This window comes from Zootoca vivipara, chromosome 1 (genome assembly GCF_965207765.1).
Source record: "Zootoca vivipara chromosome 1, rZooViv2.hap1.1, whole genome shotgun sequence".
Lineage (NCBI taxonomy): Eukaryota > Metazoa > Chordata > Lepidosauria > Squamata > Lacertidae > Zootoca > Zootoca vivipara.
In genome coordinates, this window is record NC_142582.1 from 101,025,076 (window position 1) to 101,042,096 (window position 17,021).

At 41.2% G+C, this 17,021-nt stretch overlaps 1 protein-coding gene across 1 annotated transcript; it reads right to left on the bottom strand.

Moving 5' to 3' along the window:
* Positions 1–8,514: 8,514 nt before the first annotated feature.
* LOC148687689 (uncharacterized) lies at positions 8,515–12,653 on the bottom strand. The gene has a single exon (XM_088671639.1). The coding sequence runs from the start codon at positions 11,843–11,845 to the stop codon at positions 8,648–8,650; it is 3,198 nt and encodes a 1,065-aa protein (XP_088527765.1). The 5' UTR covers positions 11,846–12,653; the 3' UTR covers positions 8,515–8,647.
* Between the last annotated feature and the right edge of the window lie 4,368 nt (positions 12,654–17,021).

The window sequence follows — 17,021 nt, forward strand, 5'->3', positions numbered from 1 at the left end:
TACTAGGGCAGTTTGCAACAATATAAAAAATACAATATTAAAATCAATTAAAACAATTTACAACCCTCTCCACCAGTGAAAGAGCAAGCACTTTTTACAAGGAATTACAATGTTCATGAAAACTACCCCCATCCATTTTCATTCAAGCCTGCCAACTTGTGGTCGTAGACCCTTAGGTTTTACCTCTTTCTTTACTAACTGAAAATCTCAGTTTTACTTTCAAATAAATATACTTTTCTCCTTAAGGCTCACCTAAAATTTATTGATTGGAAATGCTATGCTAGAAGAATTAAAATTAAGAATATTTCATATAAATTGATGAAGGTAATGGATTACTTTAGCTATTTGTTCTCTTGGTTTTTTACTGTAAATAGCTTTGTAATAACTGATTGTCAATCAACGCGAATTTGTTGCTTAAAGCTGTAAGCAATCCCAAAATATAATAAAAATCAATCACAGTATAAAACAATAAAATGGGTGTGTTAGATGTAATATTATATATTATGGGTTAATATTATGATGATTATAAACTAAGATTCACAAACGATACAATCCAGACAAGGTGAGCTGAAAGAGCGGGCCATTTCACAAATATTTTCATTCCTTGCACAACGGAAGCCTCTTATGAGTGTTTTCTCATATCCGTTCGTGAAACTGTGCTAAACTCTTTTCAGTGAGGCAGATGCTGGGGAAACAAGCTGGTGCTTTCTTGCTTCAGTCCAGTTGCAGACAGCTGACATCTTTGGCCAGGATGTGAATGTGGACATCCATTTGGAAGAGCATCTGCATGCACATTCCTTTGCAGGTAATCCAGTACAGATGGGCAATATTAACATGCAAATCCAGATCAAGATGTGTATCCACATGTGGCTGTCATGCATCTGGCCTGCATTACTTTTGGTATGCACATCTGAATGTGCATCCTCATCTATATTCTGCCCTAATTAATCTCGCATAACCCGATATGACTAGAGCCAGATCACAGCATAAGTCTTTGTGGGTGAGGAAACAGCCAAAGCAGTGCAGTCACACAGTGTATCGTGGGAATTCAGTGTATGGTCCTTCCTCCCCTCCACACGCTTATTGGAGAGTTTAGTCTGACCTCAGAGATGCTACTGCTTAACAAAACTGAACTGTCTACAGCCTTGTGTTTATTGATAGTCCTTTATTGGCTGACATCAGACAACAAAGTAGTTTTCTAAAATGGTGCAGATGGGAAACGCTGTCTGCAAATAGTGCAGAATTGCACAAGGGATTTGAAAGTATGGCTTTCTGTTTGCACGGATTTCCTCCCCTGCTCCCAAAGCATAGGGCCTGCCCTACTGTTAGGCACATTGAGGCACACTGGTTCCTTGATAACCCTCCTGAAAGTCATATCGTATGAACTATCCCTCAAGGGGGGACTAAGTAAGTTGGTCAACACAATCAGCAAACTTATTGAAAACAGTGTGCCACTGACGTCAGTGGGACAGTTTCGGAATATTTTAAGTGTACTCTTTAAGCTCATTTTATCCCCAAGTCCAAATCTTTTGCAGAACAAAGCTACACAGTTAATGGTAATAAGTCTACCCAAGCAAATTATAATACTAGTATAATGTGAATTAAATAGTTTTTTAAAAATAATCATATAATTTGTCCTTGAAGGACATTTCCATTACAACCATTCTCTAAATATTTGGAAGCAAGTTCTATTATAATTTAAATGGAATTTACTTCCAATTAATTGTACTTAAGCAAAGTCAGTTTAGTTCCTGGCACTAATGTGAGTGTGTTGAGATATCATTTTTTTTAAAAATGTCTCAGCCCTCAATTCAGTGGTTCCCAGAATTGCTAATGGAATTCTACCATGCCTTGAGACTCACCTGATGCATCAGTAGCTATACATGGCAGTCCAAAGCACAGCAAACACTGTCAATTTAATGGAATTGACTTCCGCAAAAGTATACACAGGGCTGGAGATTTAAGAAGCATTGTCCAAACTCTGCATCAGCATGCCAACTTACCCAAGATGCTACTTTTACTCATGAGCAGGAATCCATTGTTAATATGAATAATGCAATACATATAATAAAAATAGGTGGTGAGGTATAAGTCTTTTCTGATTCAACACTAAAGAGAAATTCATTCAATTTCTAACTATGTATGTTCTAATTCATGCTGTTGTCTACTGTGTTGTTGGCACTATTTAAATCTTAAACATTAATAGAAAGATAATTTCGCAACCTCATCATTAGCTGCATTTGGTCATCTATTTTACAAGCTTCCTTCCTTCCTTTATAATTTACATCGTCAAATGCTCCTCATCTGTAGGCTACCTGGGCAGTGGATATCTCTCTATGTAATCCAAATGTAAGAATGTCGTCACAAGCCCCCATGGAGCATCTGTAGCGCCTCATCACAATCTTGGATTTGCATAAAGTCACTGCAGAATAGGGGAGACTCATCAGATATTTAGTAATCCACATCCAGTAATAGCACACTATACAAACTGTGTTGTTGTTGTTGTTGTTGTTGTTGTTGTTGTTGTTGTTATTGTTGTTTAATTAAATTAATCCGAAGATCACAGGGTGGTTCACAACATACAGTAAAAATACAAAATGGTAACACAAAATACATAATAAAAGAAAAATAACATCACACCAATAAGCTTGCTCCCAAAAACACATTTGAAAGGCCATAGAATGTTAATCAGCCCAAGACCTAGTTGAAGAGAAATGTTTTTGCTTGGTGTCTAAAGATATCTAATGAAGGCACGGGTGAGCCTCTTTGGGGAGAGCATTCCACAACTGGGGAGCCATTGCAGAAAGGCCCATTCTCGTATTGCCACCCTCTGGACCTCTCATGGAGGAGGCACACCACAATCTATAAACACCACAATCCTTTAAATTATTTTCCACGTACTGTATATGAAATTAGGCCAATTATCTTAGTGGCAAAAAGATCAATATAAGAAAAAAAAATCATTTTAAAAAAATCCAAATCTTATGGAGAAAAAGGATTTTATATAACCTGTTTACACAGTGCAATTCCATACATGTCTACTCGGAAGTACTGCTTTGTGTTCAAGGTGACTTATTCTAACATTGGCATACCCAGCATGCCCTCATGAGAGTTGCTGGACTACAATTCCCATCATCCCATCATCCCTTGCCAGGAATGATGGGAATCGTATTCCAACAGCATCTGCAGGGCACCACATTGGCGACCCCTGCTCTAAGGTAAGTGTATATGGGATCACAGCCTTGTATTTATTTCTGTTCTATTTTGTTCTATCTCGTCCTGCTCTATGAATACTGTTTCACTTTCCACCTAAATGATATCTGACTAAAGTGAAGCAAAAATTAGATGATACAATGAAGGTTTGAGGCATTCTCTCTAGTATCTGTCACAGGCTCCTTCCAACAGCAGATAATGAAAATTCAAAGTCAAACCATTTAACTTTAAGTAAATGGAAATGAATTTCTAGAGAAGAGATTTTCTTTCACTTGTGAGAGAAAGGAATAGGAGTTCACTGGCAGTTAATATAAAGATACCACATATAATTGTGATAATATAATGTATAAATATTAAGTGTTATTATATTACACAACCTGTGGGTGTGGGTGTATGTGTTAAAAAAAAATTTTTAGCATCGCCGAATTTTCCCCCATAAGACTTTGGATGCAATATGGTGCATTGTAAGAAAATACATTACATTATTAGAAATGCTTTGAGCTCAGATGAAACAATTTGCAGAACATCTTGTAATACTAACAGCTGTGTAAAAAAATAATAATAATCTGAAAGGTGGAATCTAACATTTGCATTCTGATCCTCATCCCCGTGTGTGTTCCAACACATACATGGAGCTCCTCAATGTATGCCCAGAAAGGAGATGAACACTGCTTCATTTATTTACAAAATTATTATACTGCTTGATTGTAAGAGAACCTCTAAGTGGTTTACAAAAATATCATAGAATCATAGAATCTTAGAGTTGGAAGGTACCCCAAGGGTCATCTAGTCCAACCCCCTGCAATGCAGGAATCTCAGCTAAAGCATCCATGACAGATGACCATTCAACCTCTGTTTGAAAACCTCCTAGGAAGGAGAGTCCACCACCTCTCATGGGAGTCTGTTCCACTGCTGAACAGCTCTTACTGTCAGAAAGTTTTTCCGAATGTTTCCAAATCTCCTTTCTTGCAACTTCAAGTCATTGGTTCGAGTCCTACCCTCAAGAGCAGGAGAAAACAAGCATGCTCCCTCCTCCATGTGCTAGCACTCAAGATATTTGAAGGTGGTTATTATATCTCCTCTCAGTCTCCTCTTTTCCAGCTAAACATACCCAGCTCCTTCAAGCACTCCTCATAAGACTTAGTTTCCAGACCCTTGATCATCTCAGTTGCCCTCATCTGCATGTTCCAGCCTGTCAACATCCTTCTTAAACTGTGGTACCCAGAATTGGACACAGTATCCCAGGTGTATTCTGACCAAGGCAGAATAGACTGGTACTATAACTTCCCTTGTTCTAGACACTATAAGTCTGTTGATGCAGCCTAGAATAGCATTAGCTTTTTTTACTGCTGCATCACACTGCTGACTCATGTTAAGCTTGTGGTCCACTAAGACCCCTAGATCCTTTTCACATGTACTCCTACTAAGCCAGGTGTCCCCCATCCTATATTTGTGCATCTGGTTCTTCCTGCCTAAGTGCAGAACTTTACATTTGCCCCTGTTGAAATTCATTTTGTTTGCTTGAGCCCAGTTCTCCAATCTGTTAAGGTCAGTTTGAATTCTGATTCTGTCTTCTGCGGCATTAGCTACCCCTCCCAGTTTAATGTCATCTGCAAAATTGATAACAATCCCCTCAATTCCTTCATCCAAGTCATTTATAAAGACGTTGAACAGCAACGGGTCCAGGACAGAATCCTGTTGCATCCCATTTGTCACTTTTTTGCCTAGAGTCCTAGACAGAAATGTTTTGTGCAGGTTGCCAAAAAGAATACAGAGAAGGCAGCTACCTGGTGAATAGGCAGGGAGTTCCAAAGTGCGGGTGTGGCGACACTAAAATATCGATTTCTTACAAGTGCATAGTCTTATACGGCATCTGTAACAGTGCCAGATTGAAGTGGTCAGTGGGTATATATGGGGTAAATTGATCTTGCAAGTTGTTGTTGTTTAGTCGTTTAGTCGTGTCCGACTCTTCGTGACCACATGGACCATAGCACGCCAGGCACTCCTGTCTTGCACTGCCTCCCGCAGTTTGGTCAAACTCATGTTCGTAGCTTCGAGAACACTGTCCAACCATCTCGTCCTCTGTCGTCCCCTTCTCCTAGTGCCCTCAATCTTTCCCAACATCAGGGTCTTTTCCAAGGATTCTTCTCTTCTCATGAGGTGGCCAAAGTATTGGAGCCTCAGCTTCACGATCTGTCCTTCCAGGGAGCACTCAGGGCTGATTTCCTTAAGAATGGTTAGGTTTGATCTTCTAGCAGTCCATGGGACTCTCAAGAGTCTCCTCCAGCACCATAATTCAAAAGCATCAATTCTTCGGCGATCAGCCTTCTTTATGGTCCAGCTCTCACTTCCATACATCACTGCTGGGAAAACCATAGCTTTAACTATACGGACCTTTGTCGTATAGTTAAAGCTATGGTTTTCCCAGTAGTGATGTATGGAAGTGATCTTGCAGTAGTGATGTATGGAAGTGATCTTGCAAGTAAACTAGACCCAAGCTGTTAAGGACTTTATATACTAATAGTAAGACCTTGAACATGGTCTGCTAATAAATGGGCAATTGGTGCAGATCTCTAAGCAATTGTGGCACAGCCTTCTGCGTTAACTGCAGTTTCTGGATCAAGCATGAGGAAAGCCCACTGTGGTAATTCAGTCTTGAAGCCACCTTTTCTATAGAGGGACAGCTCTATTCAAGAACAGGGATGGGTGAGTGTGAAGTTGTCCTTTCTGTTTCAGTGAACAGAAACACGGTTGTAAGTGAGAAAACTCCATGCGCCTCCATGTACCCAGAAAATCACTGGATTGAGATGTTAGTGTTTCTATCATATTCCTTCCTAGCGTGTCGGGAAGAATGCTAGACTGAACATTTCCCCTGTATGCTAATTTTGTATGCTACAGGCATTTCATTTTATTTCTTCTGTATGGGAGAATATTCAAACATGCACAATGATTTTGTTGAAACAACTGGCTTACTCCTTGTTGTCCTTCCACTGGCAGGTTAAAACCTTCTTATTCCAACAGGCTATTAGAAAGCGGCTGTTTTTAAGGAAAGAGCTGCTGCTGTGAAGTTTTTATTGTTATTATTTCTATTTTTTATAGATCTTTTTACATAGACACCCAAACACACCGAGTGAGTTTTAATTCTATTAGTGTTTGATTACGTTTTTAATTATTATTATTTTTCAATGTTTTTAGCTTTTTCTATTGCTGCTATTTATAAGCCACTTTGAGTCCCAGTCTGGGGGAAAAGCAAGATTTAAATAAATGTAATAAAAGACTGATAAAGTCTGTGGGCATGTATGCAATGTTATATGTGTTGATCTACAAGATACCACTCGGTTTTGTTTTTGCTTCAACAGGCTGCCTCTGGAAAATGATTTTGCTAGCTGCCTTGGGCATTTTATATAGAAAAGCAGGCTATCAATATTTGCTGTAAGATTGAGCAGCAGAGAGTTAATGAGGCCAGGATGGCTGCAAATGTTTCTTAAAGTTCAACGAGCCAGATTGTTGCCAAGCATGTTTATTTTCATTTGGGCCAGTGGACAGGCCCCTTCTCTGTCTTCACCACCTCCCCTTCTTCACTCGTAGCTGAGGTTGTAATCAAGGTGCCATGTGTCTAGGGGGAAATAGAGATAGGCATTTTCAGTCAGAGACTGGCACAGAAAAATGCAGAAAAGTACATTTTCTTAAGGACAGCTCTGCTAGATTGAGCCAAAGGCTCAACTAGTTCAACATCTCATTCTCACACTGGCCAGCCAGATGCCTATGAGAAGCCCACAAGCAGGAAATGAGCACAATAGCACTCTCTTCGCTTGTGTTTTCTAGAAACTGCTATAAATAACAAGTGAAGAGGACTTAGGTTACCCTTCCCCAACCTGGCTTCCTAAGGGTGTTTTTGACTAGGGCTTCTATCATCACTGGCTATTGGCCAGGTTGGTTGGTCCAACAACATCTGTAGGGTATGAGGTTGGGGAAGGCTGATGATCTTACTGTTCCAGTCTAAGATACCTGTAGCTTCCATACAGTATTAATTTCATTTCCCTTCCTACTGCCATAGATTATCAGATACACACCCACACACCTCTTTTTTTCTAGTCCACGTTTTGCATTTCAATAATTGAAGGCAATCAATGAATTATGAACCCCATAGATTTTGTATGTTTCGGTCAAGAGCAAATTCCCATTAGCTTTTGTAAGACGCCACCCTAATAATATTTATGCATTAATTAAAGTTCTATTTTTTAATTTTTTTCCCTATTATTAATTAATTAGATTTCCATGACAATCTTGTGAAGCTGAGCTACAGAGCATCACATGTGAATGAAAAGTCAATAAATGGATGTAGGCGTTCAACCCGAGCTGTTAGATACAGGATATCTATCTTGCCATGCCAAGACAAAAGTGTGGCAGGTTCTTATCTGCAAGATGTTGTTTGCAGATGATGCAGCCTTGGCAGCACACTCCAAAGAAGTTCTACAGAGACCCATCAACTGTTTTGCCGAAGCTTGGAGGGCATTCAGCTTCACCATCAGCCTGACAAAGACCAACATATTGGGTCAGGACATTACCTGCATACGCCACCATAGCCAGCAACCTTTTCATTGATGCTGAGCTGGACAAGCATATTGGTAAGGCAGCAGTGGCAATGGCTTACCTTTCCAAAAGGTTATGGGAGAATGTGATGCTGTCGCGGTCACACTGACCTGCACAACACCCCCGGACGTTTGAAGGTCTATTGGTGTTGTGCCAACGACAAACAAATACTCTCAATCACTCACACACTTCAGACCAGGATATAGTAAAATAAAACAGAATAGTTTATTGAACTCTTATGCGTGTTGGTTACTGTACAAAGCTTAAACGGTTTCCAAAATCACAGATGGTTCCTATACCGGCCTAATACCTCTAAATATGATTTACCGGCCTATTACCTCTAAATAATACTAATAAAAATTATCACTAAACTCCTAACACTATATCCTGTCTATCTCGCTATTTAACAGCCACCACAATATTAACCAGCTCTATTCTTCACACCAGCTCCTCTCAACTATATCAATCTCTTCTCATCTAACTCTCCCTCAACTCTCTCTCTAACCTGCCTGCCTGCATTCTTCCTATATACAGCCTGCTTCTGGCTGGAGAGCTCCCATTGGTCGTTTCCCTCCTGGCAACTTAACCCCTTCTTGGCCCTCTAGAGGTGAAACGCCACATACCTCCCCCCTTAATTAAGTTTGAAACAGGAGGGTTAACTTCTTACAGTTACTCTCCTGTTCAAACAACAATAGTTCAAAATACAACATTTATACTTTTACCTTTACCTCCTCCCATCCAAATATACACATATACATACCACTTCTAAATGCATAAAACAAACTTTTTTGTTTTTAAAATGTCCCCTTGGTCTTCTTCCTCCGGTCTCCTGGGTAGATTGTCAGTCCAAATTTCGGATAACAGAGGTACCGCTGTCACTCTTGTCGGATCCAGACGTTGATGAAGCACTCGATCTATGATCTAGAGATGACTTTCTTTGGGTGTCAACTGGGATCTCTTCTCTGAAGTAAGCTCGTGGATGCTCACAACCGACCTCTCTTTCATGCTTGTCTCCCTCGCGAATAGCATTCCTCTCAGGTGGGCATACTTTTAGTCTGCCTCTGGGTCTTGGAATCTTTGCTGTAGGCGCAACTGGCATTCCTCGGTTAGGACTTGTCTTTGGATTGACAGGCACTGCCATGGAGGTTGTCTCTGCTATTTCTTTAACTATGGCTTGTTTTCCAGCCTTTCGCTTCCTCGCTCTTCTAAACATCTTAGGGATAGCTGCATCATCTGATTTCTCAATATCGTCCCTAGGTTGTTCTGACAAATTCTCACTTTTCAAGATTTCTAATTCTGTTACTTTTACTTCATCTGCAACAGATATTTTATTGCACTTAACTGACCCACATTGCACAGTCAGCTTTCTCTTTTTGGCACCAATTTGGTTATTTCCTTCTGTATTACTTAAGTTAGGTTCTTCAGTTGTTTCCTTAAAAACTATAGGTTTGGCCCCTCTGGTGTCTTTGGAACTAATAGACTTCCTGATCACATACTCTGCTTTCTCAGCTGGCACTTGAGTATTATTGCAGCTATTTTGGACTTTGCTTACATGCCACAGGTCCTTCTGCCACTGAGTATCAGTATCATTCAGACTTGTATTTGAAAGAGTAATCGTGTCAGTTACTGAAGTGAAACAATCTCTAGGCACGGATCTTGACCTATTGAGTTTTCCTGGAGCACGGTTAAACTGTACCCATCTGGGTTTGTCAGAAGTATTCGAACTGCTCTCATTCATATGTAATATTTTCGCTGAACCAGGAACATGGTATGATAAGTTGTTCCTATCCATACAACTCTTGTGAGATGGTGCGACATTAGGAAGCTCTTGTGTGGGACCTGAGAGACAAGGATCACTCTCTAACTTGGAATCTTTTTCTCCCCCCACTTTAACTTCTTCATGCCCTTTTACTGCAACTTGACTCAGACTAGTTTTATCTACTTTTCCCCAGCCTTGATAAAGCAAGTTGTTTTCCTTTGCATCACTGGTGTTAGTAAAGGTATTCCCTAAAGAACTTGGTGGGCTAATTATCACTTCTGGGTTCTGAGTAATTTGCATTAACAATAAATCATGTGGCAGCCTCTCAGTGTCTTCATTTTGCTTTTTAGCCAAACTAAAGGTTTGGTTCGCAATCACAGGTTCTATAAACATTTCTTTTCCTTCCCTGGCTTGTGTAGCTTGAACTTCCCTATCTAAAAGTCTCTTGCTCAAGCCAAACTTTTCAGGGCTTTCAGGTGTTAGAGGATTGGCTGCCTCAAAACAATTTAACAACTCAGAATCTTCTTGTTGTTTCTGAGCAAAGCTAGGTTTTTGTTTCCTTATAATAGGAACCAACAGGGCTTCATTTTCCCCCTCACAGTTTAGTTCCTCAGCTCTAGCTTCATTGGCAACAGTAGCAATCTCCTCAGCATGAGGTGACTGCTGACTCACTTTATTACGTGTTAATACAAAAGAACTCTGTACATGCTCTATGAGATCCCATCCTATTAACACGGCAGAGGGAATCTCTTCAGATATTGCCACTTCCCATTCTCCTGACCAATTCTGGTACTGAATTTGAAGCCGTGCGACTTCCAGCACCACTGGCTGTTTAGAAATTCCTTTTAATCTCATCAATTTTCCAGGGATTATTTTAGAGGGACAGACTAGATCGGCGTGAACAATTGTCACCTGAGATCCTGAATCCCGAATCGCAATAACTTGCGTCCCCTCAATCCCAATAAATTCCCCAGCATTCTTCAACAACTGATTTTCATATTTAATGGTATAGCAATGAGCTACTGTGTCTTCAACTGCCACAGCATGAGGCCTGAGTGGGGCTGCTGTCGTCGTGGTGACTGGGCTAGCTTGACTTGCCTCAGCTGACTGGACACAATAAGCTTGCTTCTGAGGGCTAACACTGGGAGCTTTATCCTGCTTATTTTTACAGTGAAAACTCTTATGGCCAAATTGATTGCACTCCCAACATTTTATTTCTTTAGGATTTGTGTAATTATTTTTCCTCCCCTTCTCTTCATTTGTACTACTAGTGCTGCCTTGGGTTCTGTTTCCTTTCTCAGTCTCTGAGGAAAGGTTTCCCTTCACTGCCTGGGATTTGCTTTTGGGAGTCCCCCACAGTTTCCCGCCAAAACTTGGATCATCAAATCTATGGTCCCTTATTTCATTTATCTGATCAGCTAAATTAGCAGCTTCTTGAAGGGTTCTAGGGTGTTTCTCTTTTATTAGATATCTTAATTGGCCGTGTATAGTTTCATAAAATTGTTCTAAAGCAAACACTTCTTTTATTTGTGATGTGGTACTGGCTTTCTCTGTTTCTAGCCACTTGGGGAGGTAATGTGAAATCTTAGTGCCCAGTTGAGCATATGTTTCCTCCTTCCCTTTTGTCACACTTCGGAACCTCTTTCTTAGCTGTTCTGAGGTAATTCCGAAATGGGTAAAAGTTATTTGTTTAAATAATTCAAAGTCGTTTGCTTGCTCTTCTGGCATATTAGCATAAATTTCAGCTAACTTTCCACTAATTCTAGCCCTTAAAATGATCATTTTCTCCTCATCTTTTACTTGAAAATCGTTACAGGCTCTCTCAAATGATATCAGAAAAGCTTCTGGGTTATCCTTTTCCTTAAATTCAGGGAAACGTTTCAGATCTATTTTCCCTTGTGTTTGGGAATTAGTGTTATTGCTATTATTTTGGTTTTCCTGAACTGTTAATTCTAATTTCTTCAATTCCAGCTGATATTCCCTTTCCTCTCTCTCTCTTTCCCTCTCAATTGTTAACATCATTTCTTTCTCTCTCAGTTGTCTCTCTCTCTCTCTTTCTCTTTCTTCAGCTTGTAACTTTTCTAATTCTAGTTTCAAACTATATTCTTTCTCTAATTTCCATTTCTCAAATTCCTCAGACATTTGTGGAACCCTCCCCTCAGATGGGGTTTCACTAACTGTTTCAACCCTAGGCTCTTCAATTTGTAAAGACCCATTTTCCTCCTGGGTTCTTTCAACTGAGGTTTCCCTCACAGCTGGTTTACTTTTCTTAGCTGGCATTTTGTGAGAATCTCTATTAAGCTTAACAACTCTAGAGAAATTTCCTCTCAGTTTCTGTTCCTCTGGCTAGGCTCTTCAAGATTCCTGTCACAAAGTTCAGCTAGGGGTTTTCTCTCTCACCCTTTAGCTAACTCCCACTGACTCTGAATCTAACCCACAACCAGAACAGCTTTTGAGTTCTCTTCTCTTGTTGTTACAGCTTCTTCTCAGTACCTCAGAACCACACACTCACACCCCCAGGTTAGATAATTTCCTCAGATTATCCTCCCCTCCAGGTGTAATGTTGTCCCTATTGGTACTAGTGTTCTAATTCGAACCCGATGCTGTCACTTTTATAGCGTGATAAATCGGATCCCGACGCTGCCACCAGTTTATGTCGCGGTCACACTGACCTGCACAACACCCCCGGACGTTTGAAGGTCTATTGGTGTTGTGCCAACGACAAACAAATACTCTCAATCACTCACACACTTCAGACCAGGATATAGTAAAATAAAACAGAATAATTTATTGAACTCTTATGCGTGTTGGTTACTGTACAAAGCTTAAACGGTTTCCAAAATCACAGATGGTTCCTATACCGGCCTAATACCTCTAAATATGATTTACCGGCCTATTACCTCTAAATAATACTAATAAAAATTATCACTAAACTCCTAACACTATATCCTGTCTATCTCGCTATTTAACAGCCACCACAATATTAACCAGCTCTATTCTTCACACCAGCTCCTCTCAACTATATCAATCTCTTCTCATCTAACTCTCCCTCAACTCTCTCTCTAACCTGCCTGCCTGCATTCTTCCTATATACAGCCTGCTTCTGGCTGGAGAGCTCCCATTGGTCGTTTCCCTCCTGGCAACATAACCCCTTCTTGGCCCTCTAGAGGTGAAACGCCACAGATGCTAACAACCAATACCAAGATGAAGGTCTACTAGGCTTGTGTGTTGAGCACGCTGCTTTATGGAAGTGAGCAGTGGGCAACTTGCACCAACCAGGAGCGGTGGCTCAGTGTCTTCCATAGGTGCTGTGTCAGGAATAATAATAATAATAATAATAATAATAATAATAATAATAATAATAATTTATTTATACCCCGCCCATCTGGCTGGGTTTCCCCAGCCACTCTGGGCGGCTTCCAACAGAAACATTAAAATATACTAATTTCATAAACATTAAAAGCTTCCCTAAACAGGGCTGCCTTCAGATGTCTTCTAAAAATCTGGTAGCTGTTTTCCTTTTTGACATCTGATGGGAGGGCGTTCCACAGGGCAGGCGCCACCACCGAGAAGGCCCTCTGCCTGGTTCCCTGCAACTTGGCTTCTCACAATGAGGGAACCGCCAGAAGGCCCTCGGAGCTGGACCTCAGTGTCCGGGCAGAACGATGGGGGTGGAGACGTTCCTTTAGGAAGATTTGGGGCATCACATGGTAAGACAGAATCTCAAGCAATGATGTGCCATTCCAAGCTCACATTCCCAGAATGTTCACACTTCTGTCTCAGCAACATCTATACTGACTTGGTCATCTACACAGACTGGAACACATGGCAGGATCCCCAGGGATGTGATTTACAGGGAGCTGGCTTCAAGCACCAGGCCTGTTGGCAAACCAGCAGCTCTACATAATAAAGATGTCTTCAAACATGACATGAAGCCTGGCAACCTCAAACCTGCCATGTGGGAATCCCTTGCAGACAACATCAGTGTCTGGAGACACACATGAAGAAGGGCCTCGTATGATGATCTCAGGATCCAGGTTGGTTCATATGGAGAGAGGCGGTCTTTGAGGTTTTGACTGGGTTTTATCCTGTGATACACCTTGGAAGTTGTCGGAAAGGCAGGATATATATATATATCTTTCCTTCCAGCATTATTCTTTTTATTCAACCCTATATTCATGCCATTCTTTTACAGCTTCATAAGGAAAACGAAGGGTGCCGTTAAAAAGTCTTTAATCATTCCCCCAGCCATTTATTGACCAGCTCTCCAAAGGCTATATACACTTTTTGATCTGCATGCAGAATTCCTATTGATATCGTTAGGAGACTTATAAAAGATGTCAATCAGAGAGAAAATAAACCGGTTTAAACTACTTGTGAATGTCTCGATCTGATATCATTCATGAGACATGGAATTTGAGTAGCATTTTGGTTAGTGAACGGGGGGGGGAGAGAGATGGGGATGATTAGTTGGCTATCCCATATTTTTCTGTGAAGACTTTATATTTAACACTGAAACAATTGGTGTCCCTATGGTATAAACAGGCTAGATAATGAATATAAGTGGGATAGAAAATTAATCCTACTTGTGAGGAAAGAGACAGTCATAATTCACTTAGGCTTCTCAGCTCTTGCGTTATGAGGTCTTCAGCTAACGCATGGGATCCATTCTGCATCCCATAGATGCTCATTACAAATTCTTTTTATGTGCAACATGTGGGGACTAACTAGTTTCATATCTCTTGGTATCAACTGTAGTCCAAAGCATTTTGTATTAAAGTGGAATGCAAACACAGATGCTATTTAATACAAAGGATTTGAATGCAGACTCTGTTTTAACGTTGAATTATTTATCTTAATTTGGTTTAGAACAAAAACAAATCCCTGTTGAAGTAAAAATAAAAAAAGGATACTATTGATTTCTTGTTACAGAGCTGCATGAGGAAAAATGTGCGCTCTAGTTTGGCCTATCATCGACACAATGCCCTTTAGTGTGCTACAATGGGGATCAAGATATTTGCCAGTTAGAAATCTCTGCTTAGCCCTTTTGAGATGGTTTATAATGCTACATTTAGAATGCCTATTTCACAGGAAGCAATATCTGGAGCCTTGCCCAAGAAAGATTATGCTCCTATCAAAGCTGTTGAAAAGTCTGAGGGTCAGAATTTTTCAAAACTGAACCTCCTAGGGGTTTGCTGCTGTGGTGTCTCTGGGTGCAAGGCTCCCTTTGGGAGATTTCCTTGGCATCCATAAAGCTTCTGAACAGCTTGCACCCACCCTCACTGCGGGTGCAGAATTAACCCCCCCCCCCAAAAAAAACACCACACTCTTGCTTTTAAGAGATAATGCTAATTGCCAAGGGAAGAACAAGTCATTCTATACCTGTTCTAGCCAATTGTTTAAATTTATGTTAAGTGGGCCAAGTTCAGACTAGAAAATGGGCTGGGGCCTTCTATGTGCCTTAGAACCAGAACTATGCTTCCAGAAATAGAGGTTCCCAAACTCACCATGAACGCATCCCTTGTTCTGGTGAGTTCCAGCTGGAAAAAAAGGCCCTGCTTAGAATTAGAATTGCAAGGGACCTAAAGTCCAGGAAGAACAGGTGGACCGCAGAAAGTTCCTTCTGGTGACACAAAGGGGAGACTGGGGGTGGGGGCAGAAATCTGAATCAGTTCATACCTAGTAATTTGTGCTTTCAGTATGCAAACGGAAGCACAGCCATCGTTTGAAATTCACAGTTCTCTAAAATTTGCAGTGCGCTTCTCCAGCCAAGTAATGTGCAAAAAAATGCATATACATTGGTGAAAATAGCATGCCAAAATGCATTACATTGGGGGAAATTGCTTTGCAAAAATGTGTATATTAGGAGAAATTCACGATAAGATGCTGACGAATATTCATTGGAACTTTTTTTTCCCCAATTGCAAACTGATTTGGAAATGTGGAGAACTGCATTTAACACTGGGGAAAGGGGTAACAGAGAGAAACTGAAAATGATGTATTCGCCCATGCCTAAAGAAGGGACGCGGGTGGCGCTGTGGGTTAAACCACAGAGCCTAGGGCTAGCCGATCAGAAGGTCGACGGTTCGAATCCCTGTGAACAGGGTAAGCTCCCGTTGCTCGGTCCCAGCTCCTGCAAACCTAGCAGTTCGAAAGCATGTCAAAGTGCAAGTAGATAAATAGGTACCGCTACAGCGGGAAGGTAAACGGTGTTTCCGTGTGCTGCTCTGGTTCGCCAGAAGTGGCTTTGTCATGCCGGCCACATGACCTGGAAGCTGTATGCCGGCTTCCTCGGCCAATAACATGACATGAGCGCCACAACCCTAGAGTCGTTCACGACTGGACCTAATGGTCAGGGGTCCCTTTACCTTTAAAGTAATATTAAACTAAAACCCAACGTGACTGTCACCTGCACAAGCAGGCCGTTTTGCATGAGCAAAACATCTCCACTGAGATGGCTTTGAACATTCCAAGGTACCAGAAGGGTAGGTTGTACTTTCTTTCTTCTGATGTAAAGGCTCCAGATGCAGAGACAGCTTGTGTATTCCTCAAACACAAGTTGTTTCTTCCCCACCCCAATATTACATCAGAAACAAGAGAAAAGCACAACTTACTATGTTTTCCTCTGCTGACTGTTTAGACTGGCAGATGCCGTTCTAAATTTTCCATAAGGAGGTCTTGGGGAGGAGAGCACGCAACTTCATGCCACTCAATATAATACAGTGGTACCCTGGGTTGCAGACGCTTCAGGTTACAGACGCTTCAGGTTACAGACTCCGCTAACCCAGAAATAGTACCTCGGGTTAAGAACTTTGCTTCAGGATGAGAACAGAAATCGCATGGCGGCAGCAGGAGGCCCCATTAGCTAAAGTGGTACCTCAGGTTAGGAACAGTTTCAGGTTAAGAACGGACCTCTGGAATGAATTAAGTTCCTAACCCGAGGTACTGTACCACTGTATCTTTAGTTTTGTCGGCAGTACCTAAATCTAAGAGGGATGCCTAGGAAAAGAATGAATGCTGACAACTGAAAAGTTTCTCTCAAAGCTCTTTTCTTCCAGGACAAAGTCAGGCAGAGGAATCCAAACTAAAGGAAGCCTGGGTAATAGATGCTGGTATAATTTAGCCCTGTTCCAAACTCTGTTCAGGAGCAGGGCTGCTGCCGGTTGAGGCCTGCCAGGGGAGAAATGAGCCTTTAGAATTGAGTTTGACTTTTTGCTAGGTCACTCAGCTCAACAGAGTTAGGAATAGGGTACTTCTTCCGCTGCTCCATCATGCCCCTCCAATGGAATGTCACTTTGGGGGGACTTAACCTGGCAATGGTTGAACCCTGGCTGCACTGTCATAGAGAACTTCAGCCAGCATATCTCCAGCTGAGCCATGGGCATAGTCAAGGGGGGGACAGGGGGGCAGCTGCCCCCCCCGATCAAATAAAACAATAGAAATACTTAACTAACTG